This window comes from Cynocephalus volans, chromosome 2, assembly GCF_027409185.1.
Source record: "Cynocephalus volans isolate mCynVol1 chromosome 2, mCynVol1.pri, whole genome shotgun sequence".
In the NCBI taxonomy this organism is placed as follows: Eukaryota; Metazoa; Chordata; class Mammalia; order Dermoptera; family Cynocephalidae; genus Cynocephalus; species Cynocephalus volans.
This window is the reverse complement of record NC_084461.1, coordinates 57,195,768-57,223,634: the sequence shown is the minus strand read 5'-3', so window position 1 is coordinate 57,223,634 and position 27,867 is coordinate 57,195,768. Positions and strand designations below refer to the sequence as shown.

General features: G+C 39.9%; 1 protein-coding gene across 3 annotated transcripts in view; it reads right to left on the bottom strand.

The window, feature by feature from the left end:
* Positions 1-27,867, bottom strand: part of LOC134369410 (microtubule-associated serine/threonine-protein kinase 4-like) — a 198,916-nt gene that overhangs the window by 143,267 nt on the left and 27,782 nt on the right. The window contains exons 1-2 of one of the 3 annotated variants that reach the window (XM_063085878.1): positions 11,951-12,096; positions 11,676-11,787 (exon numbers count right to left, since the gene is read on the bottom strand). The exons of 1 other annotated variant lie outside the window; for it this stretch is intronic. In XM_063085878.1, coding sequence (XP_062941948.1) covers positions 11,676-11,767 — 92 coding nt within the window. In that variant the 5' untranslated portion in view covers positions 11,768-11,787; positions 11,951-12,096. Of the gene's footprint in view, positions 1-11,675; positions 12,097-27,867 lie in introns of those variants that run through there. One more of the 3 variants, XM_063085877.1, reaches the window with a different exon arrangement.

The following is a 27,867-nucleotide window of genomic DNA, read 5'->3' as shown; positions in this document are numbered from 1 at the left end:
GGCAATTTTAAAACAAAGTAAAACCTACTTCTATTTTTCACTCTCTTTCCTCAGACAGCAGGTGGCATTTCTATGGCAAAGATCAAAATTATCAGAGCTCTCTATTCCACAAATATCTCTTGAATTGCCAAGAGGCTGCTATTCTATAAAATTAAGATAGTAACATCTTATTTTACAAATATTATTTTCAATAATTAAAATATTGTTGGAGCTATAAAATGTTATTTTCAAATATAAAAATATTGTTGGGCAGGACAGTAAAGTTTTTATCCAGATTCACCACTTACTACTGGAGATTTAAAGTTAGGTAAGTAATTTCTCTAAGCATCAATTTTTTTTTTTTTCATTCACATGATAAATAGAGTAACATATCCTTCACTGAGTTGTTGTGAAGATTAAACGAGACAATATATACCAGACTGCGTCAACTGATATTCTCCCTCTCTCTCCTCCTTGGCTGATGTTGGTAGATCTTCTACCAGTTACTGTTATGTTACTATAATTATTGGTCTACATTACTTTCTAACCTCACTGGATTGAGCTACTTGAAGAATCACGCCATATGTGTCTTTGTCTCCTAGGTAACAATCATAGCCTTGATCACACAAAAGGTACTCAATAAATATTTGGTACATAAATGAAGAAATGAGGTGATGTGACAAATCCTTGGACCCTGTTCACAGAAGTCAAACTTAGTCAAACCACGTTATTATGTTGTCAGGTTTCAGAAGGTGATTCAGGCTCATCCACAAGCTCCCAAAGCAGTAAAAGGGTCACATACAGATGCTTGACTCATAAATAACTCCAAGTATTTTTAAATGTAATTAACTTCCCATGTTTCAGAGGTTAATCCTCCAGCTCTTGGTTTCTCTCTCTCTCTCTCTCTCTCTTTTTTTTTTTTTTTGGTCCAGTTTATAATTATTTGACTCCTCTTTAGTGTTTCTAAGGCAGCCAAAGAAGAGGAATTGAAAGAGGAGCTGTATAGCCCTCAGGACTGGGGTACCCCTTCCCGATCCAATCCCTAAGACATCTTAAGAAATTTAGTCTATGACTAGAAGGCAAAAACAAAACAAAGCAAAGCAAAAACAAAATCACTTTAGTCTAATAGGCCTTAACATACAGTTTAAGATGTATACACACCTGGGACTTCCCAGCGACATCCAAAAATGTTGGGCCATGAATGCCCTCCAAACATGTTAGTTTCTCTATTAAATATATTTGAAATCAAACCTGTTAAGTGGCTGAAGGAACGGCTACATGCCACTGCCTGCTGGACACACCTATAAGAACAGAAGGTTTGCAAGCGGAGGTTGTTTCTTCAGCTCCAGGCTGGGCATGCCTCTTCCATGGGAACTAAAGAACTGGCTTAAAACAAGAACTATAATCTTTCTTGAACAATAGGGTATGACGAGCTTCCTTAATGCCAAAATAAGTGCTTAGAGTTGACTTCTGCTAACTGAAAGAAAGTGTGAAGGGCATATATATATTTACGCTGGCTTGAGTACAACATTTCTGAATATGTTTATCATTGCCAAGAGTCAGAACCCTTTTCTCTCATGGATTTTCATACTAGGTCCCATTCCAAGGAATGTTTGTATGTCCTAAGAAAAAGTTGCATCATATTAATACCTAACCAGTTCAATATCTGTAACTTTTGACCCCAAAAATCACCCTACGTCTGATGTGAGAAGGCAGTCTAATTTTAAGGTTGAATCTCAAAAGGTGAAGAAAATCACAATTGCTGTTGTTTAAAGAACTTCCTTTAAGAAGACATCAAATAATAAATAATCAATCACAACATCAAGGAAACATAAAGTCTACCTGCCAAGAGTGCATCTTGGCAATGACTGCGCTGGTAAAACGGCATCAAAACCATGAAGATCCAAGAACTGGACTCAAGAGAGCAGGTCTCTGATCTTGAACCTGGATTCCTATGTTAAGAAAACCAGTACTGATTTTTCAGCTTAAAAATCCTTGACCTCAAAGGCTAACTTATCTGAACTTAATGAGAAGACATCTCCTGAGAAAGAATGCTACATATACACTTTACAAGCACACAGTAAAAATATGGCAACTTTTATTCCTTATTAAATCCATGGTCCAAATATCTAAACCCAGACATCAAATCCCAAAACTACAGGAAACTATGATTCATAAAGATACAAGCTTACTTCACAGAATTCACAAAAAGAACTACTAACCTAAAGCACTCCAACCTATCCCACACTCCACCTGTCCTGCCACTGGCCATTGTGACCATTTGAGATCAAAGATAAGAAATCTTTTTGCGTAGGGACCTATCATTTAAGAAAATGCAGTTTCATAATCATCCATTCAACTTGTCAAGGCAGGTGATGTACCTGTCAGTAATTTTGCCACCCGGCTGCCCTTTGGAGTAGTTGAGCAAGCCTAGGCTAATTTTACAATGAACCAGTTTTGGAGGTAGCAAATTATTTGTGTTTATCTGAATGGGTACTAGGATAGAGAATACCAAGTGGATAAAATTAATCCTCACGTGGAAAAATCTATCTGACATATCAATGTTTAGTGTCCGATCTAGATAATCTATTTGGAAAAGTCTTTGATTTTTCTATCAAAAGTCTTGAGATTAGACAAGTGAAAGTAACATTTTCACAGGATTTATATCTCAAGCTCCAAAATCAACAAGGCATCCAAATCAGACTTAAGAAAAAACATTACATAATAGCTACTTAATAGCTATTGTTTTACAGTAACAAAGGGTTCTTTTACCATATTTCCTAGAATGCTTTATTCAGCTGGCAGTTTTTCCCATGACAAACATACTTTTTTTTCCTTCTTAACCCCTCCATACATCTGTAAAACACCTAATAATTATAATTTCCAATTTTAAAATAACTATTATATTGCATTTTAAAAGACATGAATGTGAAAGGGGCATAGATGATTTTTATGCAAGCTATGAGTTCAGGAATTTTCTTCAGATTTAGTAGCTGAAAAATCTGGCAGTGGTTAGCTAATATTCTAGTAGTGACTCTTCAGGAAGAAATGCAGTAAGGTCTGAGATATAAACATACACTGTAATGTTTAAAATTAGATAGAATAAAGCATAGCAAAGACAGCTTCAACAGTCATATGGCAAAATGGGCTTGGTGAGCCCATCAGTTTTCTATACTCTAATTTTATGACCCTAGGAGAGAGACCTCAGAGCAAGTTTCACTAATCTTCATGGGATCTGCCAGTTCCTCATTCCCTCCACTCCAGTGATTCACTCAGAACATTACATCGCTAATACATTAATTCCAAAAAATATCTGCAATTTGAACTTCCTTGTCAGTTTAGAAACTTTCCAGGGACATGGGGAGCTGGTTCTTGCCTTTGAAGAGCTAAAAACTTTCTTCAAGAACTTCAGAATACAAACGGTGGCTGGCCTACCACATACCAAGATAAGCATTTTGCCCATACTTTTGCCTGCAATTACAGTTTGCTAAGAGACTCCAAACTCTAACAAAATCAGAGTCACTGATAAATGTAAGACCACAAAGTCAGCTGAAGGTAGAAATTCTCAGCATTCTACAACAAAGTGACAGGTTGATAAGAGATGAGATAAACGTGAATGACTCCCTATTCTTCCTATCAATCTATTTTACCTTTAAGTGTTGATCAAAGCCTCAATTCTCTGCTAAGGTCTTTTTTCCTTAAAACAAAACAACATGATGTTTCAGTTAGATATTGGCATAATTACCTTCTCTAATAAGGATGTCCAATAGCTATTAGTGTAGCTAAAACTCCCACAGGTCCTCTTATTCTATTAACAAGGTTTAAAGCCAACATTTTCAGAATTTACAATCACGTTCATGATGAAACTTTCCTAATTTCCTGGCAGAGAAAGGAAAAGAAAATATGAAGTACTAGAACTACAAGTATTAATGACCAAGTGAACTTTTATTTAGAGATCTCTCTAGTTACAAATGAACCACATATCACAAAAACCAAATCTGCTACTGTATCACCAAGACTTGTACTGATCGAGATTGACTCTGCTTTTAATAGATGGTTTTAAGTACACCCTGGGCCTACATTCATCCAGGTAGCCCCAGGACCATTTTAATATCTTGGCTCTACTACTTAACTTTCAAAGGGATTACTCAGTTACCATGATGTCACTTTCAAATGACTAGGTTACATGTACTAAAGACAGTTCAGATTAAAATAGCTTGGTGCATGCTCATTCACACTAGAGACAGGTATGTATGAGGGATGAGGTTGGGGTCCAGGGCCTCCAGTCTTAGCCTAAGAGACCAGCTATTTCTATTTCAACCAATACAAGAAGCAATGTCCTGAGTTATTCAGATGGAGACCTATTCCAAGCTTCTCCATGAGCCATCTCCACAGAGAGATTCCAGTGATTCCTTGACCCTAACATCTGTCAGTTTTTAGCCCAGAAGGTTGATGATCTCTCTCTTGAAGCTTATGATTCCCCTGTTTTAAAGACATTATTTAGGGTTCTGATAACAGGATTTATGAGTAAAGAGAAGCAAGCAGAGCCATAAAGGAATATGATGTTCTACCCCTCACTGTGAACTTATCAATATACTGCCCCGCTACCCCCAGCCCAGCCTTGAAAGGTCAGACAGACAGACACACACACTCCTCATATTACTGTCCAATTACAGAAATGAATAGTCCATGACTCACCAGGGAATATATACTCCATATTCTAATGGCTTATTTTTAATGAACTTCTCTTAAAAATCTACTTTTTGCACCCTCACACATTTCTCTCCTCACCCCCTTATTCCTTCCCTCCCTTCCTCCCTCTTCCCTCACAAAAGACCTACGTATTCCAGAGGCAAAACAATCTGTAATCTCCTATTGTAAGCTTCACACTAGGGGCTAAAAGCAACATTCTCGAAATGTGCCTATCCCTGCTCACGTCCTTTGTATCTGGTAAGCTTTCATAGGGGACACTATGCCCAGTGTGTGAGAACAGGCTGCCAGGGTGTGGGACAGCCAGGCTCTGAATGGAAACCACTTAGGAGCTGCTGGGCGTGGGGTCTCGGCTTTCTGCTCCTCCTCCAGGAGTATCCTCACCAGCTTAGCGGATGTGAGGGCGGCTGCGGATAGCTTCGTGTAATGCTAGCACGTTACAGCGAACAGAGACGAGGGAAGTATCGAAGGGCCAACCCTGCAGTGATAGGCAAGCCTCCCCCACCCGCAGAAAACACAGTCGAGAGCACAAAGGAAGGCCAGGATGAACGGAAGCAGTTATGAAACAGGCCTGGGCCAGGCAGGGAGTGGGAGGAACTGGGCGCAGGGACTGCGGGAGGGGCAGAGCCGGCAGGTCAGGCGCGGAGGCGAGGTGCGCAGCAAGCGCAGCCAGGTTCCAGTCACCTGTGGGTGAGGCTGCAGGGGAAGGCTGGAGTCGCAGGGGCTCAGGACGTGGTGGCGCGTGGGAGCTAGAGATGCTCAGAGCCAGGGCTTTAACACAAGAGCAACTTGGACTGTGAACCTGTTAGAAGGGAGAGATACTCCTAAGGCTGTGGGAAGGACGTGAGCTACCAGAAAGGAGGTGAAAGGAAACCGTCATTGCCAAGCTGGGTGATGAAGCAGAGTGAGCAATAGTGAGTAAGGGGGTATGACTCAGGGCAGAGCTAGACACCTTGATGTGCTGCTGCTGCATTTAGCTACCCACCGAGAGTGGTGACCACCCATGGCCCTCCCTTCACTACTGTTTTCTGGTTGGTGACACCTCTACTCCCACCCCATCACTCTTGGGTGGCTGTTCACGCTGCAGTCACCGATGACCTCCCAGTTGCCACATACAACACACACCTTCACTTCTACCCTCTGTGGAGTGCCGGTGTGGACAGTTCTCCTCCTGGGATCTCTGGGCCACCACTCTCTTGGCTCCTTTCCTTCTTCTGAGACTCTCCCCTACCAAGTCTCCTTTCGTGTATCTAGCTGCATCTCTGCCCACTCCTTAAATGGGGCATCTGTAGCTCTCCCACGAATTAATGTAAGGTGTTACTCAGATGGTCTTAACTACAGCTCCCATGCCTATTATTTCTGGTCCAGCCTGCCTGAGTGCCCTGGACCTATCTAATCAACCCCCTGCCTAAGGGGCTCTTTCTCTTCTGCCTCAGAGCCTCTGATGTTTCCCAAGCCTGCCCCAAACTTTTCTCATAGCTCTTTCTCATCCCTTAAGTCTCCTCTTAAATATTACCCTCTTGGAAGACCTTCCCTGACCACATTATCTGAAGGAGTACCCATCCCCACCCCCACACAGTTATTCTCTCTTCTCAGCTCTTGCTTATAGCTTACAGAACACTAGTCACAATTTGGTAATCGACTTATTTAGATACTTGTTTATTGGTGAGGCCCAAGCACTGTCTGTCTTGTTCACCACTATGTCCCTTCCCCAGTGTGGGATACTCAGCATGGATATTGGCTGAATGAAGGAGTGAATGACTCTTGGTACTTGGCACACAATAATTCCTCCTTAAATGTGGATTTAACTGAGCTTTAGGGGATAAAAGGTGCACATACAAGTTCTGTGTCCTCCCATCCCCCCCCTCGCATACAGCCAGGTGGTTCCTCCCTCTCCCTGGTCCCCCAAGTCAAAAACCCCAGGGCCATCATGGACTCTTCCTCGGTACCTCAGAGCCAATGGCTCTCTGACTCTTATAAATTTTATATCCTCGCTACCTGTGAAAGGCTTCATCTCACATCTTTGCTGCCGCGTGCAAACTCTTTCAGATAGGCTACTGCAAGAACTTATTAATTGGCGTCTAGATCTCACCCCACTGCCAGACCCAAGCTTCCCAGTGCTGCTAGACATGCCTCTCCCCCTGAGGGTCGCGTGACCGAGCGGTCTAAGGCACTGGATTAAGACATGCCTCTCCCCCACAGGACAAAAGCTGAGCTCCCGTGAATGCCAGTCGCCTCAGCTCTTCTGCCCAGCCTCATCACCCACCACTCACCCCCACGAGTTAGCGATGATAATAAGAGAGTAATAGGATTTATTGAGAGTTTTTATGTGCCAGTTATTGCATAAAGCATTTCACACATGTGAACACATTTTAATCTTCACAATCCTATGAGTTAAGTAATTTATTTATCCCTATTTTATATATGGAGCAACTCAAGTCCAAACAAGTTAACTTACCCAATATCACAGAGTCAAGATTCTAACCCAGGTGAACTGGCTTCAGACCGTCCCTCCTAACTACCGTGCCATACTGCCTCTTCAGACTTTCTGCTTCAGCGATACTGAGTTATGCTTCTGGTTCTTTATGGTCCAGCAATGTTGAACTATATATGTGTAGTTCCTTGAGTGCTATGTTGCCAAGGCCACTGTGCCTCTGTGCACACCATGTCTTCTGCCACTTGGGAAGGCCCTGTCCCTTCTGTCTGATATAAACCAACCTATCTTTCAAAACCTCCTTAGGTGTTGCCTTTTGTATGTGGTGCCTCTTCTGGCTCCCTAAGACCAAAGACTCTCTTACCCATTGACCACTTCTATGGCTTATATGTACCTTATAAATCTTTCTCTATTGCCCTCATTTGCAATGATTCATTTGTTTGTCTTCATTAAAGGCATGCCTATGGCTTTCAGCTTTAAGTCACAGTGCCCAGGTACACTTAGCAACTGTGGATTTAACTGGGCTTTGGGTAAAAGGAGTGAGAACGGATTCGCTAACACCCAGAATGCCAGGGCAGGAAAGAAATCTATTCACAATACTTATATATTTATAACATACATTCATAAACAAAACAAAAACTCACCAAACACTACAGATGTTTCTGAAGGGAAGGTGCCGTGTGCATAAAAATTCAGTACATCCTGACAACTACAGCAGTTAGTGTCAGATCCCTGAATGTACCTGCTGTTCACAGCAACTGCACATTTCAGAGTAATCCGAATTCAGCAAAACAAAACAAAGACCCGGTAAACTACTTTTATCCCATGGCTTCTCAGAATTTTGGGTTCTTAGAAAAATGTATTTGGAAACTAGCTCAAAGTCATTAACTGAGTCACAAACTGCCCACTGGCAAAGATAAAGGTTTTATTGATTTAGGTGTTATCGAGGTTTGGAGATTACCATTCAGCTAAATGAAAACATGACAGATTTCTGAACACTAAGCTTGAAAATCTAGCATTTTCTAGCTTCTCAAGACTGCAGGTCAGCAAAACTAAAGGCACACCTCAAAACTGGGCGACAACATCCAGGATCAACTGCAGCCCTTCACTTTAGTGTGACAGAGAGGAGGTATGAGAGGAAGGGAAGCTTGATCACATCCCCCCAGAAGTTTTTAATCCAGTGGGAATAGAGAAGATGTTAGAAACACAAATGGTAACGTATGCAGGACAATTAATGTCCATTCTAATTGTGAGGGGATCCTCAGTCAATATCCACAGATCTATAAAATCTAAAGTCACTAAAACATGTGATTATCACTTCCATCTAAAACAACAAATTTTGGTTGAAAGAATCTGTCCATGAAGGCTAGATTTCTGTCCCACAAAGCAGCAGGTGAATGGCTGTAATGAAACTGCTTTCAGGAAATAAGGGAAGGGAAGGGCAGGGCAAAGCCAGTAATAAAAAAAAGAAAAACAAAACAACAACAACAAAAAAACATTTCCAATGGAACATGTGAGTTTTACAGCAAAACAGCAGACAAAAGTCCGTGTGCATCTAGACAACCCAAAGTCTGCCTCGGTCAAGACCAAAAAGAATGAAGGGCATAATATACCATCTTTGGAAGGTAGCACAAGTGACAGAGGCTTTCAGTTCCTCAGTACTGAGTAATCTTAAAGAATCTAGGCCTGAGAGTAAGTCTATAGGCTCCTTTCCCTGAGAACTCCAGTAGTTATAGGCCTGGGTAGGGCTCTGAGTTGGGAAAAAAAATCTTAAGTTTTCCTGTGAGAGGACAAAGTAACAAACCAGTCCCATGCTGAACTGGCAAGGCAAATGTGATGTAGCAAACCAAAAGGTGTCCATGATGACAATTTCTACCATAATAAAGAGTTAAGGTAAGAGTCTGAAGTCATTCAACCTCTCTTTTGTTTAAGCAGTACAAACATCCTATCCCTATAAGCTCTAAGATGCTCATTCACAGGCACAGAGCTGAATTTTACTCTTCGACAGAAGTAAGAAACTAGTATTAAAGAAAAGGTTAAGAGGAAGTCTAGGCTACAATGTTAATCAGAATAAGTAGCTGGGATAAAACATTCAAAGTGAACAAGCTGTCAGACAAGTCAGCAAGCGTGCAGGAAGGAAGCCAGGGTTGGCAGGAGAGATATTCCAAGGGCTAAGACATGTCTGACTAATGACAAGGGCAAGGCATCCTCACCTAGACACTGCGGACACCCTCATCGAGGCTCAGGAGAGGAAAGGACAACTTGGGAATGGAGATGTACTTTGGAAAAGAGAGATTTTTAGGGAACCTGATCAGCCAGGTGAGGAATGGGGTTAGACTTGGAGAAAGAGGATTCAGAGCAGTTAAGGGACATCCCAGAAGAAGAAGAGCCACAACATAAGCATATGCTTCATGTCCTTAGGGAAGGACAGAGAACCAGAATCAATCACTATATAATAGAATGCAACAGCCACATATACTGCCTGGAGAGAAGGACACCTGCCCTTCATCTTTCTGAATCTACATAATAAATATAAAGCGGTGCTGACTGACCCTTTGAGACAAACAATGACTAGATGCATGTAGAGACGATCCTCAGGATGCTTATTTCCAAACTCAGCAAATCCTGGAATTCCCCAGTAAGCAACAGGCTGTGAAAAACTCCACTCTTAGAAAGGAGGGAAGAAAATCCACCCCCTTCTCTATTTTGACTCCAAACTTAAGACATAAGACCTGGGGAGTGGAAATGGCCCTCCCACACTTTTCCATTTTGCTGGGAAGAACCCAGGTTACTTTAGAACCTTGGCTCTCTGCCAGTGTGATCCATCTCAATTGGAGTGTTCTGGCTGGATAGATATTGCCCTAAAAAGCCAGGGTCAGACTAGCCTGAGAATTCCTCAGGCATCTGACTCTCAATAATACTATCAACAAGTAGGTAAGGAAAGAAAGGCTCTAACCCCTTTTCAGGTTGAGACACACAGGTATGATGTCAGAGCATTCTTATCTCTCTAAGAACTGGCTCCAGGTAAGAGTAGAGGCTGAGCTGCAGCCAAGACACACCGCTCAGAAATATTTAAGGGCTCCTGTCAAACTGAAAAGGTAAGAAGTTATAGGATTTACTTCCACTGGGAGCAGTGGCTCTGTTCATATATAGCATGTATCTCTCTTTATTAGTCGTTTTGGAGGTTTGGTGCCTGGATGACACAGCTTGAATAAAAATGATCGATACCAAAAGAAAGTATCTCTGAACATATATGGCAGAATGAGAAAAGCATAGCCACATTATTTACAAGGTACAACATTAGAATTCTACATGGTTTAGTGGTTTCAACACCATTCAAATTGCATTAAAAGTATGACTTTAAAACTCACGAGATGTGCCTATCTCTCTCTCTCTCTCTCTCTCTCTCTCTCTCACACACACACACACGTGCAAATGACACATGTGTCTGTGTATGCAAATAGTATACGTGAGTCTTCCAGGATGCTTCTGAAATGTAATACCATGGAAAATTTCAAAAGGAAAAACAATATATTAAGTTTTCCGAAGTATTACATATCTGCAGTTATAATTCAAGAAGAAAGGTATAATCAAACAGAAAGAATCATTTTCTTGTGTTCTTTGAACACTACAGCATGGAGATCACAAAGCTCCAAATCTGATAGCCTGCATCCTGTTTATTTGACTGCACTGTTGCCTCATCTGTGTTCACATGTGCATGCAAGGCAAGTTTTGAAAAAAACAAAGAATCTATATTTACAAAACTTGGAGGGTGTGCCCTTCTAAAACCACAATAATGCCACTTTTCTGAGCTGGACACAAATGTGGAGAGAGAAGAAATGCCTCCTTTAAAAATCATATTCTCTCAACCTAAGTATCAGCGAACTAGCTCTGAGCTGTCTTTCACTTGTGGCATGGATTTCACCTTGACTTTAAAATTCTTCCCCCCCCCCTCACCTATTCAGTCAAATATATGTCACAAAATGAAAAGGCCAGTCCTGTATGGTAATAAATGCCAGCAAACAGGTAAAAAACCAAAATGGCAAAGTTATGCAGATCTGCCTTTTTAAGCAGCCAATATGAAATAGGCTAACTTGGGCTATCTTTGCATCATACATCTGCATCTTATTAAGGTCAAATATTTAATAGAGGGGAACACCTAGTAGACTGTACAAAGAGTACCAGAAGCCCTGATGCTTAAGTGAATGAAATGGATAAACATGATGAGATCAAAGGAGCAGACTTAGTATATGTGCTGCCGATAAGGAGCAGACTTAGACAAAGTATTTCCTCCCTCACCCCTTTTTCTCTCCCTGCCACGCACAGGGAAACACCTTATTATCCACATTTCAAACAGAGAACTCCGAGAAGCACATTCATCAGGATTACCAAAGAAACCCCAAGGACGATGGGATGGAATACCTGGAATAGTGCCCCCCTAGCAGGGCATAAACTTTTCAGACTGTCACCCAATAAACAAAACCCCAGCGACTCAGAGGCTCCTGGAAGTGAAAGCATTCCCTCTCCAGGCAAAGGATCCGCACGGTTTTACCTTTGTGTTCGCCGAAGCCTGTTCCCACTCCTCAAATGAGGCAAAGTAAAGTTTGAGAGCACAGTCCACAAATTGGGGTCAGACATATCCATTGGTTTCTGTCTTCAGTTCACTGCGGGTTCAAGGCCATAAGGCCAAAACAGGGAAAGAAAAAAGAAAAAAGAAAAAAACAAACAAACACAAAAACAGATCCCAATTATCTACTCACTCCCTCCAGAGAAAACGTGATGTGAACTGTGATCTCAAGAACAACTTGGAGCCTGTCTGAGAATTACCCGTCCCGTTCTGGCCTTTAATTAATCCACAGCCATCTCTCAAAGGTTCAGGAAACTTATTTCCTCTCGGGCTTGCCCTCTCCTAGTCAGCCCTGGCCAGCTATAAACAGTAATTACAAGAGTTTAGCCGTGTGCGTTCTGCTCAAAATGCTGTCTCTGTGGGATTCAGTCCAAGGTACTTTGTCATCTGTTTGGCAGATACCATTTGCAGCTCCTGCGGGGGGGGGACAGGGGAACGACTATTTTAAGTCTTTGGTTCCGGGAGGCTGTTGCTTATCAGCAAAACCATTCATATCCGAACATGCCCAGTGCTGAGTTTCCTCTTGGTATCTGCATACAAGGAAAAGAATTTGAATCGAAAAAGCTCTTCTTGCCCTCCCCTCCTGGAAAAAAATGGAAACTTAAAAGCACTTTTCGAAGACTGGCCTATTGGAGGACTTGAACCTGACACCTTTGTGCACACTCCCAGGGTCCAGGGGAAGGAGGGGGTCGGCGGGGCCACTGCCCACCCCGGCAGACACGCCCCCAGGGCCTCCCCGCCTGGTCGCGCCTGGGGAGCGGGGACTCATGGGAAAGCGAGCGGGGACACCGGTGAGCGGGCGCAGGGACACCGAGCACCCGCCGTCGCCGCTCCCCCTCTCAGAGCCCGAAATGGATCGGTCCCCCCAAATCAATCAATCCATCCAGCTGCTGCTCCGGAACACGCTGAAGGGCGTGCGGCGCACACCTGAAGGCTCATCTGTGATTCACCGCAGGATGGATCACAATTAAAACACTCCGAGGGAAGTCCCTAATGACTCTGTGCAGTGACGCTGCTTGTTGTACAGGAAAACCACGCAAACGGGAAGCCACACTCACCTGAAGCCTCAATAAACTAAATTTATGAGTTTACATCCACTTGATGAATTACTATAGTGCACACCTGTTTGGCTTCACCGACGGCAACGACGAAGCTAGGTAATGGTCAACCTCTACATGTAAAGATACTACCCGGCACTTGTTTAGCAAACACTAGGATTATTTTCCCTGCAAGTATGTTAGAGCTTGAAAGGAAGGAATGCGGGGGGAATGAATCAACGTTGTTGTTGTTCATTTTGAAGACAGGCACGGTATTTAAACAACTCCCCCAAACCACAAATGCTAGTGTAAAAGTATCTAAAGAAAATATAATAATGGTATAATACGGTAAGACATACTAAATTTAAAAAAAAAAAAAAAAAGCAAAAATAACCTCTATAAAATGGCTTAGTCCATCCAGAAAGTGTGAGAACAAATTCACTTACAAAAATAGAAGGATAAAGAGAAGGGGAGGTGTCAGTTGACAAGGGAGAGGGGGTAAACAAAGAGAAGTCTGCTGTGGGATCCTCTTGATCTAATTCTTGTGGCACACAGAAATATTTTCATGCCAAAGACTCTATCTAAGAGTTTCTGATGATCTTGTACAGGGCTTACTTATGCATTATCTCCTCACATTCTTATAGAGCCTCCACAGATCCTTGAAATCTGCAGAGGTAGACAAAGAAGGCATTATTTCCTCAATTTTACAGTTGAGAAACTGAAGCTCGGGGACATTAAGTGATGAAACCCACTTCACCAGATACTGAGGTACAATATTTTTGCCCCATACTAAGTCATGTCTTCTTTTTAAAAGTGCTTTTAAGTATTAAAAAAAGGTTTTTTAAAGGCTGACACGAAGACAGTCCCCAGGTTCTAGAGCAGGGTTCTCAACCTTGGCACATTTTAGGCTGGATAATTCTTTGTGTGGGGAGATTTCCAGTGTACTGGAGTACGTTTAGCAGCCTCCCTGACCTCTACCCACCAGATGCCAGTAGAGACGACAATCAAAAGTCTGCAGACATTGCCAAATGTCCCCTGGGGGCCAAACCACCCCTGGTTAGGAACCACTGCTCTAGATAAAGGCCCACTTTGAGAAAGGTGGTATAGAGCACTAGTTAAGGGCAAAAATCCTGGGTTTAAATTCTGTTAAACTGGGTTTAAACACTTACAGTGTGACCTTAAGAAAATCACTTAATCTCTGCCCATTTTTCCCAGCTGCAATATGGGGTCCATAATAGGCCCAACCCCTAGGAGACTGATGAGATGACCTATGTACACCCCTTCCTGCAGTGTCTAGCAAGCACTGCATATTCATGTTGGCAATATACAGAAGCTAAAAGAATACTATGCTGAGATACATAAGATAAGCAGAGGGCACCCACAACATGCTCTCAACTCTCTAGTGCCTTGACCATCTCTACCAAGGTGCTCATCACACTACATTATAATTGACTATTTACTGCTGTCTTCCCTATTAGTCTGTGAGTTCCTCCAGGCTAAAGCCACGTTTTACTGATCTCTGTATTTCCAGAACCTGACAGCTCCTAGTTTATAAGGGCATTTAATAAATGCTTTTTAAACAGACACTTCAGATGCCCAGGTATCTATTATTTCTCTTAAGATGCACTGAAATTATCATTATTAGCAGATCAATTGATTTTCTCAAAGAATCCTGAATTTGTAAGAATCCCACAAGGATGTTGTTAAATTCTAAACACTTTCTCTTATTGAGTCATTTTTATCTATATCGTATAACTGGAAAGATATTAGTGCCAATATTCCTCAGGTCTTAACATGGCTCTAAGAAATGTCACAACTAAACCCAAGGGAAACTCCCTTTGAGTCCCACCTCCCTACCCCAAAGCAAGCCCAGAGAATAACTGTGTGGGCTCACTTTTAGGTATCTGAGCTTAAGAGGGATAATTACATCTTACAGGCTGCCCAGAGAAGAGCAATCAAGACATTACTACCTTTGCTCTTTGCATTTTGAGAAATCTACCATGCACATTTTCAAAGGGATGGGTAAAGACATGAGTATTTTTAACTACATATACTTTAATAGTTTGTTTTTTTTTCTTTTTTCATTTAAATGGCTTGGGAGGATTTGGGTTGTGTCCAAACTGAAAAAATAAAAACAGGTAAGTGCATGAGGCACAGAAATGAATTAGTTAACATAGTGAAAGTGGCTGATACATTCCCACACTCATTTGAGATAAGAGTAGGTGTGACACTAAAGTGTAACTTGTCTTCTAACCTGTTTGACTTGATTTGGGAACCTATGATTCAGAAGGTAAAGCAGTGAGTAAACACAAGAATTAAAATTGTCAGAACTACTGACATTCTACAGACAAATAATTTTATGGGCAGAAACTAAAGTATAGTTTATTTGCAATTGCAGTCAAACTGACTACAGAACTAAGAGGGAATTGAGATTATTGGAAATTCTTAAGACTGTAGCTAGTCTAGGTCAATATACATATATTCAGCCAGATTTTCTACTTACTGCACAAAAATGAAGCCAACACAACAATTGACAAACTTTGTGATCCAGAGTGCTCATTCACTTAATCATGATGATAGTATTGGCCAGTGTTTTCATGAGAAAGGTAAAAGAAATTGAAAAGTAAGTTTGTCATTCTACTGAAATTTTACCATAGGAAGAAATGAGTACGAAATGGTCAAATCTTTACTGTTCACTCCCCTACTACATACAAAAAGAAAAAGAAAAAAAAAATGCTAGGTGCTTTTTACTTACTTAATTCTGTCTACTTCCCACCTGCTGTCCCATGCCCATTAAAGAAGGTGTTTTCCCCACCCCACAAAGAACAGTGTTAAAAGATAATATCTTCAGAGCCTTGTCTTGAATGGACACACTATGGAAAGACTAAGTTTTCCAGAACAGGTGTGAGGCCTGGGAAGCTGTCAGCTCCCTGTGCAGGATATTCTAGCTAGAGGCTGTGTCTGATGAGAACACACTAGGGAAGTGGGGGTGATACTGAGTTTCCGTAAGTATTCTACTGCATCCTGGCCTAGTCTAAGGATTCCACTATAAACTAACTTTGACCTCTTCCCACTCCCATCTTTAAAGCACCTAGAAGTAACTACTTCTCCCAAGCTGCCCACACGTGCAGATCTACTTTGGTCACCTTCTAAATGCAGTCTTGAGAGTTTAAGGCTAGGAGTGTGACTAGCAAACTGTCTGTCCTAAATGAACAGTCCTTGTAATCACTTGTGCATCCCAAGAAATAAATCTCAAAGACTGGGATGAAAGTGTGAAGAAAGTTGCACCAATGAGCAGCAAGTTGAAAGAAAGTTCTTCTAGTGTTATTAAAAAATGTGTGCTCACCATGCTAAAATATGGAGAGACATCAAAAGAAATTTGAAAATTAACTTGTAGGGATAGATCTGAATGCTGAAAACCAGGAGACAAATAATATTCAGGGTTGCATCATCCTAGGAATACTACCAAACAAATGTTTAAACAATATCACAAGATAAGGGAGATTCAGATTTCTAAAGTGAATGGATAAAACAAAGGAAACAAAATAAGAATTGATTTCTCTTTCCTGATAGGTTGAGCAGAGAACTACACAATCCCCAAGGGTGGGGTGAAGGATGAGGTCTAAGAGGGGAAAGGACAGGCTGAAGACTGGACGAAATGGGAAGAGAATGTAACATTTTCCTCAGGCATTCTCTGGATCCCAGGAAAACTGGAGGCTAAAAAAAGGTGGCAGATCCAATAACTTCACAAAATCTAAGAGAATGGATAAACATGAAAAATGAAGTGCTTTTCTCCCAAAGCAGTGACTCTTTCATTTGTATGATAGATAGTGGAGTAGAACAGGCATATGGCAGTGCAGCTCACAGGACTGGGGAAGGTGCAGAAACCTCCTTGCAAGCACACCCTAGCACTCTATTCCCTGACTTTCAAGCAGAGAAAGGTCCTTGGAGAAGGCCTACAGCTTAGTCCAACTGAGCTCTACCCCCTGGGAGAAGAGCTGGACATGATACCAGAAAAGGCATGGCATCCTTACAGGGCTGGAGGGGGTCATTCTATAGGAAGGACACTATTGGGGGGGATCCAGAGATGAGTGTGTCTCTCCACTCTAAAACAGCTGTCTGGAAGATTCATCGATAAACCATATGGAGGACCAGACTCTAACAGCGCTAACAATACAATTATGGAGCTGAGAGCAACACTCCTTCATCTGAGAGCTGAGAGCTGTATCTCCTTCTTAAATTCCTTAATACCACCATTAGGATGAATGTTAAGGGTGAAAGGGAAGGAGAGACAGAGAAAGGATTTGGGGGAGGCAGAGGGGAGGGTGAGGATGGATTTGCTCCAGATTAGAAGGATATGTTAGGGCTAGCAGCCTGATAATTTGAAGACTGGCTTCTATGTTTTTAAAAGCTTTTGCTGTCTATTCCTATTTGAGTTTTAGGGGCCAATAGTCCATGATTCCATTATCTATATGTGCTATACCTATCAGGAAGATCTATTGTCTCAGATCTCAGAAAACAAAGACCATGCATATGCAACTAATTGTGTGTGTATGCATATAACTAGTTAAGTATGAAATGCTAAATATTTTTTGATGATAACAGTGAACCCCAGTTACTATCCATTACATTAGACTCTCAATCTGAAGTTAACTTCAAGGACAGGTTTCTTGATCCAGAAGCTTGGATCTAAGGTACATCATTTCTCATACAGCTCCTGAGTATGAATTACAGTGCAATTATAAGAAGTGTCAATTTGGTTTAAGTGGGTCAGTGTGATTATATTTAGCCCTTTAGTAACTGACACCAAGACCTTTCTGTAATATAAGATTAAGGTTAATTTAACAGTTCCTTTTTCTTGAATATTTTTTCTAGGTCGGACACCTAAATTTACGGAAAATTATCTCATTAAAAGGAGAGGTTTTTTTTTTTTTTTTTTTTTTTGGTCTTTTTTCGTGACCGGCACTCAGTCAGTGAGCGCACCGGCCATTCCTATATAGGATCCGAACCTGCGGCCAGCGCTGCACTCTCCCGAGTGCACCACGGGCGCGGCCCAAAAGGAGAGTTTAAGAGTTTCCATCAAAGTACCATATAGGGAGCATATATAGACAGAGGCTCGGTAACAGAATTTTATTTCATTGTTAAGGTTGGTTCAGATTATTCCACAAATCAGAGGATAATATGTCAATGAGGACACAAAATTTTTCAGCCAAAGAGTTCTCAAGCAAGCTTCAGGACCTGTATCTATTGTTATATCACTTTATACCAACAAATATTTTAAAAGAAATATTAATTCATAGGAAAATAAATATGTCAGGCATGAAAAGTGTTCTCTCTGACTAGTTATTATAGAAATGCAATTAAAACATCAATCAGATGTCATTTTTACCCATTTAACTGGCAAAGATTAAAAAAGATAATACTCAATGTTGGTGAGGGCATGAGGAGATAAGCACTCTTTACTAACTTTCTAGAAAGCAATTTGGAGAATGAAAACACACACATATGTATGCACACATATGCACATACATATATGTATATGTAAACGTATCTTTATTCACATATACAAATACTCATATAATATACACAACATACACATATCTGTTTGAACTATAATTCCACATCCTGGAATGTACACAAATATTATCAAGTATGTGCACAAAGTTTTATGAATATGGAAATTAATCTCAGGATTCCTTATACTAGCACTATATTGGGGGAAAAAATACCCAAAAGTACAAGGCAAGGGCAGTCATTAATAAATCCTAAAACAGCCGTAAAATGGAATTTTAGAAAACCAATAATGAATAATAGATTATATTATGGTAGGCTGAAAATAGATTCCAAAGATATCCAGGTTCTTATCTCTGGAAACTGTGAACTTGTTGCCCTATACAGCAAGAGGAATTGGCGGATGTGATTAAAGATCTTGAGATGGAGAGTTTATTCTAGGTTATCAAGGTGGGCCCTAAAGGTAATCACAAGTGTCTCTATGAAAGTGGGGCAGAGGGAGGAGATTTGAAGGCAGCAGCCATGTGACACTGAAGCAAGATGCTATGCTGCAGATTTTGAAGGTGGAGGAACAGACCAAGAGCCAAGGAATGAAGCTCTAGCAGCTGTACAAGGCAAGGAAACCGATTCCACCTTCATGCTTGACTAAGGAGCTCAGTCCTGCTGACACCTCAATTCTAGCCCAGTGAAAGCGATTTCAGGCTCTGACCTTTAAAACTCAAAGAGAATAAACATATGTTATTTTAAGCCATTTAGTTTGTCAAAATTTGTTATAGTAGCCACAGGAAAGTAAAACAACGATGTTTTCAAAAAACATGTACTAAATGGGAAATGCTCCTGAAATAATGTAAAAAAAAGAGAAATCAGACAAAATAGAATTCTATGGTCCATATTGTTTAAAATATTATGTGATTGTACTTGAATAAAAAAATGAAAATAAACGAAGTATTTTTAGTAAACATATATGAGTGTAAGATTATCATTTATTTTATTCCTCTTTGTACTACTTATATTTTTTGTCTATATTATCTTTAATTCCAAAAAGTTTTTAATTTCCAGAAGCCACACATTTGACAGAATCTTGTTATCATGACCTAAAAATTCAAGTTCTTGAGAATTTGAGGATAATTTGAAGAGTTTACAAACTTAAGAAAGAACACAGACACTGTTCTGAATTATCCATAAAATTTGATTGATATTTTTTGACACATGAAATAAAATGCATATGTAAAAGCTCTATGAACCTTGGAAATAAATACTAAAATTGCTTTAAAAAAGAAGTTTTTCCTACTCCCAGGAATTTTATAATATAAAAATGAAAAATATCTCTGTTTTCTAGACATAAATCCTTACCTGCCTATGGCAACTGGGTATTTTCAAAGCTGACTGGGTTATAAATCCATACAGTGCTTTGTTTTTGGTTGAATGTATGCGTTGTTATTTGCAGATTGGTGAGGGTGTGCATTTATGTGAGTGGTTTTGAATTCCAGACCTGCTTCCTCCATTGTGTTTTACAGTGAAAGCTTTCTTCTTTCATTGCTCAGAAAAATCATGTATTCTTGAAAAGCAAGCTTATTTTTAGTATTATCCACATATATATATAATAAAAAATAATATTCTTCATTTTAGAGAATTAAATGGCCATAATTTGGGATTACTTCCCCCTCTCCCCAATACACAAACTTGTTATATTTCATGAGCCTAGATAATTCAGTTTTACTCTCTTTATTTAGCTCAACTGTGAAGACTGGAAGGTAAAGACTAAGTTTCTGGCGCCAAATGTAGAAATATTATTTGAAGCACTGTATTGTCTTACATGTTATAGAGGGCAACCATATTAAAGTTCATGGTGATCAAAAAACTTTCAAAAAAGCTATCCCAGTTAATAAGAACTATAACAACAACCGGTTAAGTCACCCAATATAGTTAGTGACAGATGGGTGACGGATGAATATTTATCAATGTGAAATAAGAATCTATATTAGTGGCTCCTAGGAAATGAAGTATATACAGAATTGTAAGGAATTCTAATAAAAGAAAAACAAGGCCAGATGACATGTACAGAGCAAAAATAGAAAATTGAAGAGAATAAAGCAAATCTCATTTTAAAATGGCAAAAAATATTAGTTTGGAAAATTGGAAAATGAAAGAAAAGTAAATTGGTTAAAAATGTTCACTGTATGTACAACAATAAAAGAACAACAGCTTTTCATGTTTTCTCCCCACTGCCCACACCCTGGTCATAGCTTCCATGATCTCTTGCCTGGATTAATGCAATGACCTTCCTGCCTCTCACTGCTCCTGCTACCAATGTGAAACCATGCTTCCAAAACTGCCCAGCTCTGATATGTGCACACCATCATATCGTTCTCCCATGAAACAAAGTTCAGTGGTTCTGCCACTGTTCTGCACAATATTTCTCCAACTATGGGTTCTGGCCTACCATCATTGAATCATCTGGAGTGCACTCAGAGATGCAGACTTTGGGGGTCTTCTCCACACCCATGACTCAGGAATTCTGGGAGTGGAGCCCAGGAATCTGCATTCTACCAAAATGTCCAGGTGATTCTTATGCTCATTAAGCATTGAGAGGCACTTCACAGGAAAATCAAAATCCCTTTAAATTGGACACTTTTTGATGCAGTCCCTTGTTTTCTCTCTTGCCTCTTCCCTTGATGTGTGCTCCCTCATGTTTGATGCTCCAATAATAGGAAAATATGTACTTGTCAGAAACACTGAATTACTTTAAGCTCCTCAGACGCAGTAAGCTCTGCTACACTTCATTGCCTCTGCACATCCTGTTCCCTGTCCCTAAAATTTCCACCTCCTCTTGCTTGGAAAACTTTGGCTCATCTTTCAAGTGCAAGGTATAAGGTTACCTCGCCAGCACAGTTTGCCTAACTTTCTCCTGCAGACATAGTGGGTTTTCTCCTGGCTCCTCAATGAATTCTACACATATTCAGGCCTCTTTTACAGCAATCATTCCACTGCAGCACAATTACATGCTTACAGGTCTAATTCCCCACTAGGCTTTAAGCTCTCCAGGTACAAGGACAATTTCTATTCATCTCTGTATGTCTCAAAGTACCCAGTAGATACTCAGTAGAATGAGTGGATGCACACACATTATTTTCTAAGGTTAGTTAAAAATTAAAAAACAAAACAAACCTGTTATTTTTCTATTTCCCCAATTTCTCCACACAAGCCTTATGGGGATGCTTCCAAAACCAGGTTGCCTTTTGTCAACTGGTTGGGTGATTTTTCTTTTGAAGCACTATCATGGACAATCTTCATAATGAGTAATAAAAAGAACAATTACAAACTTAAGTCCATGATTTCTAGGCAGATTTTAATGGTTTATTAAGAAATGAACCAAAAAACAGTTAGTTTTTTACTTCCCTTCACAATAAGTATGGCTGAAGTTAAGTATTATTTTCTTTGCCCTGAAAAGATGAGTAAAAACAGGAACTCGGGCAGGGGGACCTTTCTCTCCAAGGCTGGAAACTCAATCCTGCTGGGAACACGATCAACACATACAACCCACAGCAGGGAACAGATGAGAACTGAGAGTGCCACATCAACGCTGCTCCACGTCTGCAACCTGCTGGCTGCCACCGCACAGTCTCGGGCTCCTGGCTTCAGATCGGCTGATCTCAGTCCACCTCCACTGCAGCACACTTCCTCCTCTTTGGCAAATGCCCATTCCTACATCTTATTGTTACTCTTATTCCATAGTCGATCCATCCCACCTAAACTTTTAACGAAGAACTAAGGTTTTAGCTGATAATATTAAAAATGCGACCACCCAGCTGGGTTTACATTTTAGAGGGAATTTCAAAGTTTTAGAGAAAAATACAAACTGTAGGTGATGAAGAGAGTCCGCTCACAACTGCAGAAGTCTGAGTTTAGTGGATGATGCTACCAATCAGAATCCGGAGACGAGCTTCCCAAAGAGTGGAGGCCACCACCCCAAGCTCCCACCCTCTTTCAGAAGAAAAAAGCCAGCAGTGAAGACGCAGAACACGCCGAAAAGGTTGTCAGTCTCTGATGTAGAAACTACTGTCTCTTTTATTTTCCTCACGGTCATCAAGGGTAGTAGAAGACCTATCTACTAATTACGCAGCCACCAAAAGTGATCATTATGACGATAATATAACAACATGGTAATGTTACATGGAAAAAAACAATGGAAAAACTATAACTGTGTTATGATTACAATCACATAAAATCATGTATGCATACAGAAAAACATTTGAAGGCCTCATGGAAAACTGAAAACAGTTCATTCTAAGTGATTTGTTTTACTATTTATTTCTGCTATCGTTTTATTATATATTAAAACATATTACGTCAGCTTTGTGCCTCATGAATATTCAAAATAAATAAACAAACAAACAAACAAAGATATTACATATTTTAACAGTTATTTCCTGGTCTTTTGTAACTTGCTCCACAATTATATCAATTTGCTTTGCTGCCAACTCGTCTTCCCTGAAGCAACTCCAGCTACCTTCAAATAACACTGCTTGACACAAAACACACAGAAAAAGCAGGAGGGCCCAGGCAGTCTCCTGCAAAGGCCCAGGGAGGGGCAATCTTCAATTGCTCAGAAGCACTGAACTATAAATTGCTGGGGCTCAAAAAATAAACATAATCATCATTTAACATCTTGAGAGGCAGCAGATACTGTCAAAGTCTTCTCTCCCCTTTCAAAACAATCATTTCTTCGATTTATTCTTTATAAGTGTCCAGTAATATAGCTTTAAAAACATTATTACAGAATTCATGACTCAAAAAGATCCATCCAGTGACTCCATTCCAGTAATGGAATAAGATACACTTTCGTGAGTTGCTAGATATCTTATAGCACGTAAAACTTGAGGTACTGTCTGTTACTTTCAGTTTTACTGGGGAGCGAAGCCTGCTCCATGTACTGGGGAGCCTTGGCCCAGCCCCCAAATCACAAAGGTTATTTCAGATATGCCTTAAGTACATAAGACAGGTAACAGAAGTTCCAGGTGGGTCTAATATCCATCTGTCAACATGTGACCAATCACCCATCAGTTAACATGTAACTATCCAAACAAGGACAGTTTGGAAGCAAGAGAAAAGAAGTCTTTGTAGGATCTCATAAATATGAGCCATGCCTTAAATTACTGATTTTTTTTTCAGTGTGCTCTCCAAGGGATGCAAAAGAAAGAATAAACAGATGAACAGACCAGAGTCCGTTTTATAGCTGCACAGTAAGTATCAGAAGAATGAGTCATGCCCAGAGTCTCTAACTTCCCTTCTCTCAACCCACTGATACCTCAGAGTAGCTTAGGGCAATAATTGCTTTTCTGAGTTAGGTAGCAGTTTAAGATCCTATATTTCAGAGTCATTATATTTTAAGAATCTTTCATTGAAACAATTCTAAACCTTCCTTAGTTTTCTTTTTTATCCGAAGAATCAGCATTTCAGGAGGGAATAACTAAACTCATAACATGCTATTCTCCCAGAAACAGTCCAGTAAACAAAACAATAATAATATCTGTTTCCCCAAGGAAATCACAACTAATCTATCTGTCAGATTCCAGGAAGTTCTAGAATAGATTCATGTAGTCTGCAAGTCCAGTTAAGTAACTTAAGAAAAACATCTTGTCAAGAAATATGACCAGATAAATTTATCAACTAAGAGATGAAGCAATACAGAATGGCTCTTTAAATTTGAAAATGAAACTGACTTCATAAATAGAATATACTTCTAATTGAGGTTTATTATCGATGTCAAAACAGAATTAATAGAGTATCTAAGACCATATAATTTTTTTTTTTAAAAAGAGGCCAGTTTTTAAAATTTTCTGTGGTAAAAGAGAACAAGTAAAGCATGAATAGTAGAAATCCACTGATAATCCATAAACTTTATGAATTATTATAACTTCTGACACACTGAATCTTCCATAGAACTGTCAACAATTGGCAAACGCTAGGTCTGAATTTCACTTCCTCTGAGGCTCCCTGTGAAACCGTGAGGGCTTGCTGGAGAGCGCAGAAATGCCCTGAGGTAGACACAAAAATAAACTACAAAAGCAAAATTCTCATCTAACTTATATATGTATATCTAGTCTCTGAATATTCTAGCATTGATTATAGATAATAAATTGAATGAAAATTAGACATGAAATAAAAATATCATTTAAAACATATAAATTTAAGATAGATGGTCTAAAAATCCCTTTATATTTCAACTAACAAACTATCTGTCATATTTTACTTATTCTAGAAAAACGTTTTCTTCTTCCTTGGTGGGAAAAATTTTTCTGCCTAGAGTGACTATGATTTTTATTGCAGACTCTTGGGAACTCCCTTTAAAAGTTTATGTGAAACTATATTTCTTTACCTAAGGGAGCTGGTTTCAAAATGTCAGAGGAGAAAAAAAATAATGCTTTACCATATAAAATAATATTTTCACAGGGCTCTGCTTGTTTGCTGATATGGATTTTGATCAACTCCACACACCTGCTGTTGTGCCTTCGTTCCCGAATTCCACAGAATCTGCCCAATTTTCTTGAATAAATTCTGGATTGCCACATACTTCAATGAGACAGTGAGGACTTCAACTGATCAATGACTGGGCAAAACCACTGTGAAGACAAGCAGCTCTCCCAGATGTTCAAAACTATTACTGTTTTTGAAGCCTTAATGAAAACTGGCTTCCTAAAGGAAAAATAAGGAGCTCAAACCAGATTATGAACAAGGAGGCCTGAGAAGAGGCAGACACAGATTAAAAGACTTCTGAAAATCCAAGGAAAGAGGCAGAATCCAGGGCCATTTAAAAACACCCAGGTCCTAGGAACTCTTACCTTTGGAAGCCCTTTCTGACATACAGTCAAACATGTTAAAACACACCAGCATCTCACATTAAACTTTCTTTTTCCCTGTAAAACATGTTGTAAGTATTTTATGTTTTTGCTTCATATCTCAGCAATTCTCACACATACTTGGGAATTCTCACAAAGTGCAAAAGTCCTAAATAGAAATTGTTTTCAAACATAATGTTTTAGTGAATGTTAAATTTAACAATGAATGAAGTTGATATGTTTACACATGTATTATTTCCCCTAATAAAGCTGAAAGCCACAACCTTATTCCAGAAATGTGAAAATGTGTGTTTTCATAGATATCGTATATATTTTGATTCTACAGTTTCCTTTTTGTGTTTTTCAATCAAAATGCCTTTCTCTTTTTTGTAGAGTCATTTAGCTTGAGAAACTGGGTGTGTTTGGAGATGCAGTATTACATAGTGGTTGAGAACATGGATTCTGGAGCCACTGCCTGGGTTTGTACTTAGCAGTTCTGTGAACTTGGATAAGTTACTTAACCTCAAAGTGTCTCAGTTTTCTGTTCTGTAAAATGGGAATAATACCCTACAGGACTGTTGCTAGGACTGTTAGTATTTTTAAAGTGTTTAGAACTGTGCCTGATACTCCAGAAGTGTTAATCGTGTTACTGTTATTTCATACCTAATGGATAAAATGGTTCTGGAAGAATCACTCACTTTCCCAGACAAGCACTCACCTACTGGGAGCTGTTTTGAAGGAACCAGATGAACCCCAAATTTCAGGCAGACATACCCATATACCCAGCCCTCAACTAATGTCAACTCTACCTTTTCCTTCCCAGAGATTCTTCCCTAGGAGAGGAGCAGGGGTGATCCCAATGCTAAGGATAACACGTTCCGGGTTAAAGGTCAATGAGTAGGCACAGAGTCAGAGATTAAGCCCTTTCTTTCCCCAGAAAAAATACTAGAGTCACTTCCCTCTAGTGGCCGAGGTACACCATTACAACTCCCCCCACCAACTGCAATTCTTCTTTGTTGTAATGGAAATAATTCAGATGATGGTCCACTTAAGTGAAAAGTCAATTTTAAACCAGAGGGGAGCGAAGTACAAAATAACAAACCATTGAGTTTTTTAAAATATTAAACATTTGCACAGTGTCATAATTATTAACCTTAGCATCACAAAAGCAACTTTAATTAAATGTAACCTCATTGTTAAGTATTTAATACTTACTTCGGTGTCCTCTAAGTATAGTCAGTGTAATCCACAAGATAAATAGCCTTTTGTTTCCCTAAGTTTTTAACGGATGGTGCTCATTAGTTTACATAATCATCCCTAAAACTAGGACAGTGCTCCCACTGTCGCACTGCAGTAAAATATTAATTCTACCAAACTAAATATTTGACATGATCTGCTGGTCTTGGAGTGTTTTTCCTAAACCGTTAACTTCTCAGGGATATGGGGAGACAAAAAAAAGGAAAGGGAAAAAAAAAAACCATTTTTCACTACAGTTTTGTTACATAAGGAATATATTACAAACGGAACTGGATTTTCTTTAAGAGTATTGAAATTATTTTCTATCAGTTCCTGTCCTACGCCATCACAGCCACTGAGGCATCCAGCTCTTCTGAAAGGTTCTGATTTTAAAAACACGTTGCACATGATTCATCAGCTACACTATATGCTGTACTGATGAAGAAAGGTTACACCAAATAAACTGTAAAAGTGTGACTTATTTTTCATTTATAAATTCACTTAAGACTAAAAAATAGCAACTACAAGACATAGAAGGCCTCCCTAAAACAAGATTTTCTTGTTTCTTTCACATAAACTTTAGACACTCATATACACATATTTGACTTAAAAAAAACCTCTGAGCTAAAAATTGCCCATTAAAGAGTAGAGTATATTTTATTCTCTCATGCTATTAAATAAACAGGCATCAAGGAATATTTGCCTTATCACACACAGTACCATGAAGAATTTAATAAATCTACATAATTTCATACTCATTTGAGATCTTGGGAGGTGTATAAGAGCACACACACGTTTTTTAAACAAAGGTTATCACGTAGGAGGATCAGGGCATAGGATCTAGTTGGGAGGATGTTACAACAGCTGGGGCCTGAGGGAAAAAAAAAGAGCACACACATGCATATGCAGATTTGTATGAAACAAAATAGTGCTGGAGAGGGAAGACTATCAGTTTTAGACATGTTTCATTTGATGTGGTGGCAGGTCATCTAAGGAGTAATGTTCTCAGCACGTGGACACACAGGGCTAGAAATAAACAGGGAGAAAGACAGACTGATATGATGCACATTTACAAATTTTGTTTCTGTAATAAAGATCAATTATTTCTCTGCATCCCTACTGCCTACAAAAATAAAACTCAGCTTGGTCTCAGTTTCCCTTCCCAGCCTGGGCACTGAACACTTCTTCCCTGTGCTCCACTTCCCTGCCCGCCGCGCTCCCCAGGAACCATGGCCCCCTACCCTGTGACTACACACGCCCTGCAAACCTCCCTGCTCTGCTCCAGCTGTCCCTTCCACCCAGTATGGGCTTCTCTGCTAGCTCCTCTTCTCTTCCTTCCACATCTTGTTGAAACCGAATTAGACAGAATTAATCCTCTCTCCTCTGGTCCCTTATTATATTAAAGCTAACTGTTTTCATGTCTGTCTTCCCTGAGGGAAGGTCACGGGTCGCCCATCTTGGTAGCCCAGCCTCTCTTGTGGGGACATTATCAGC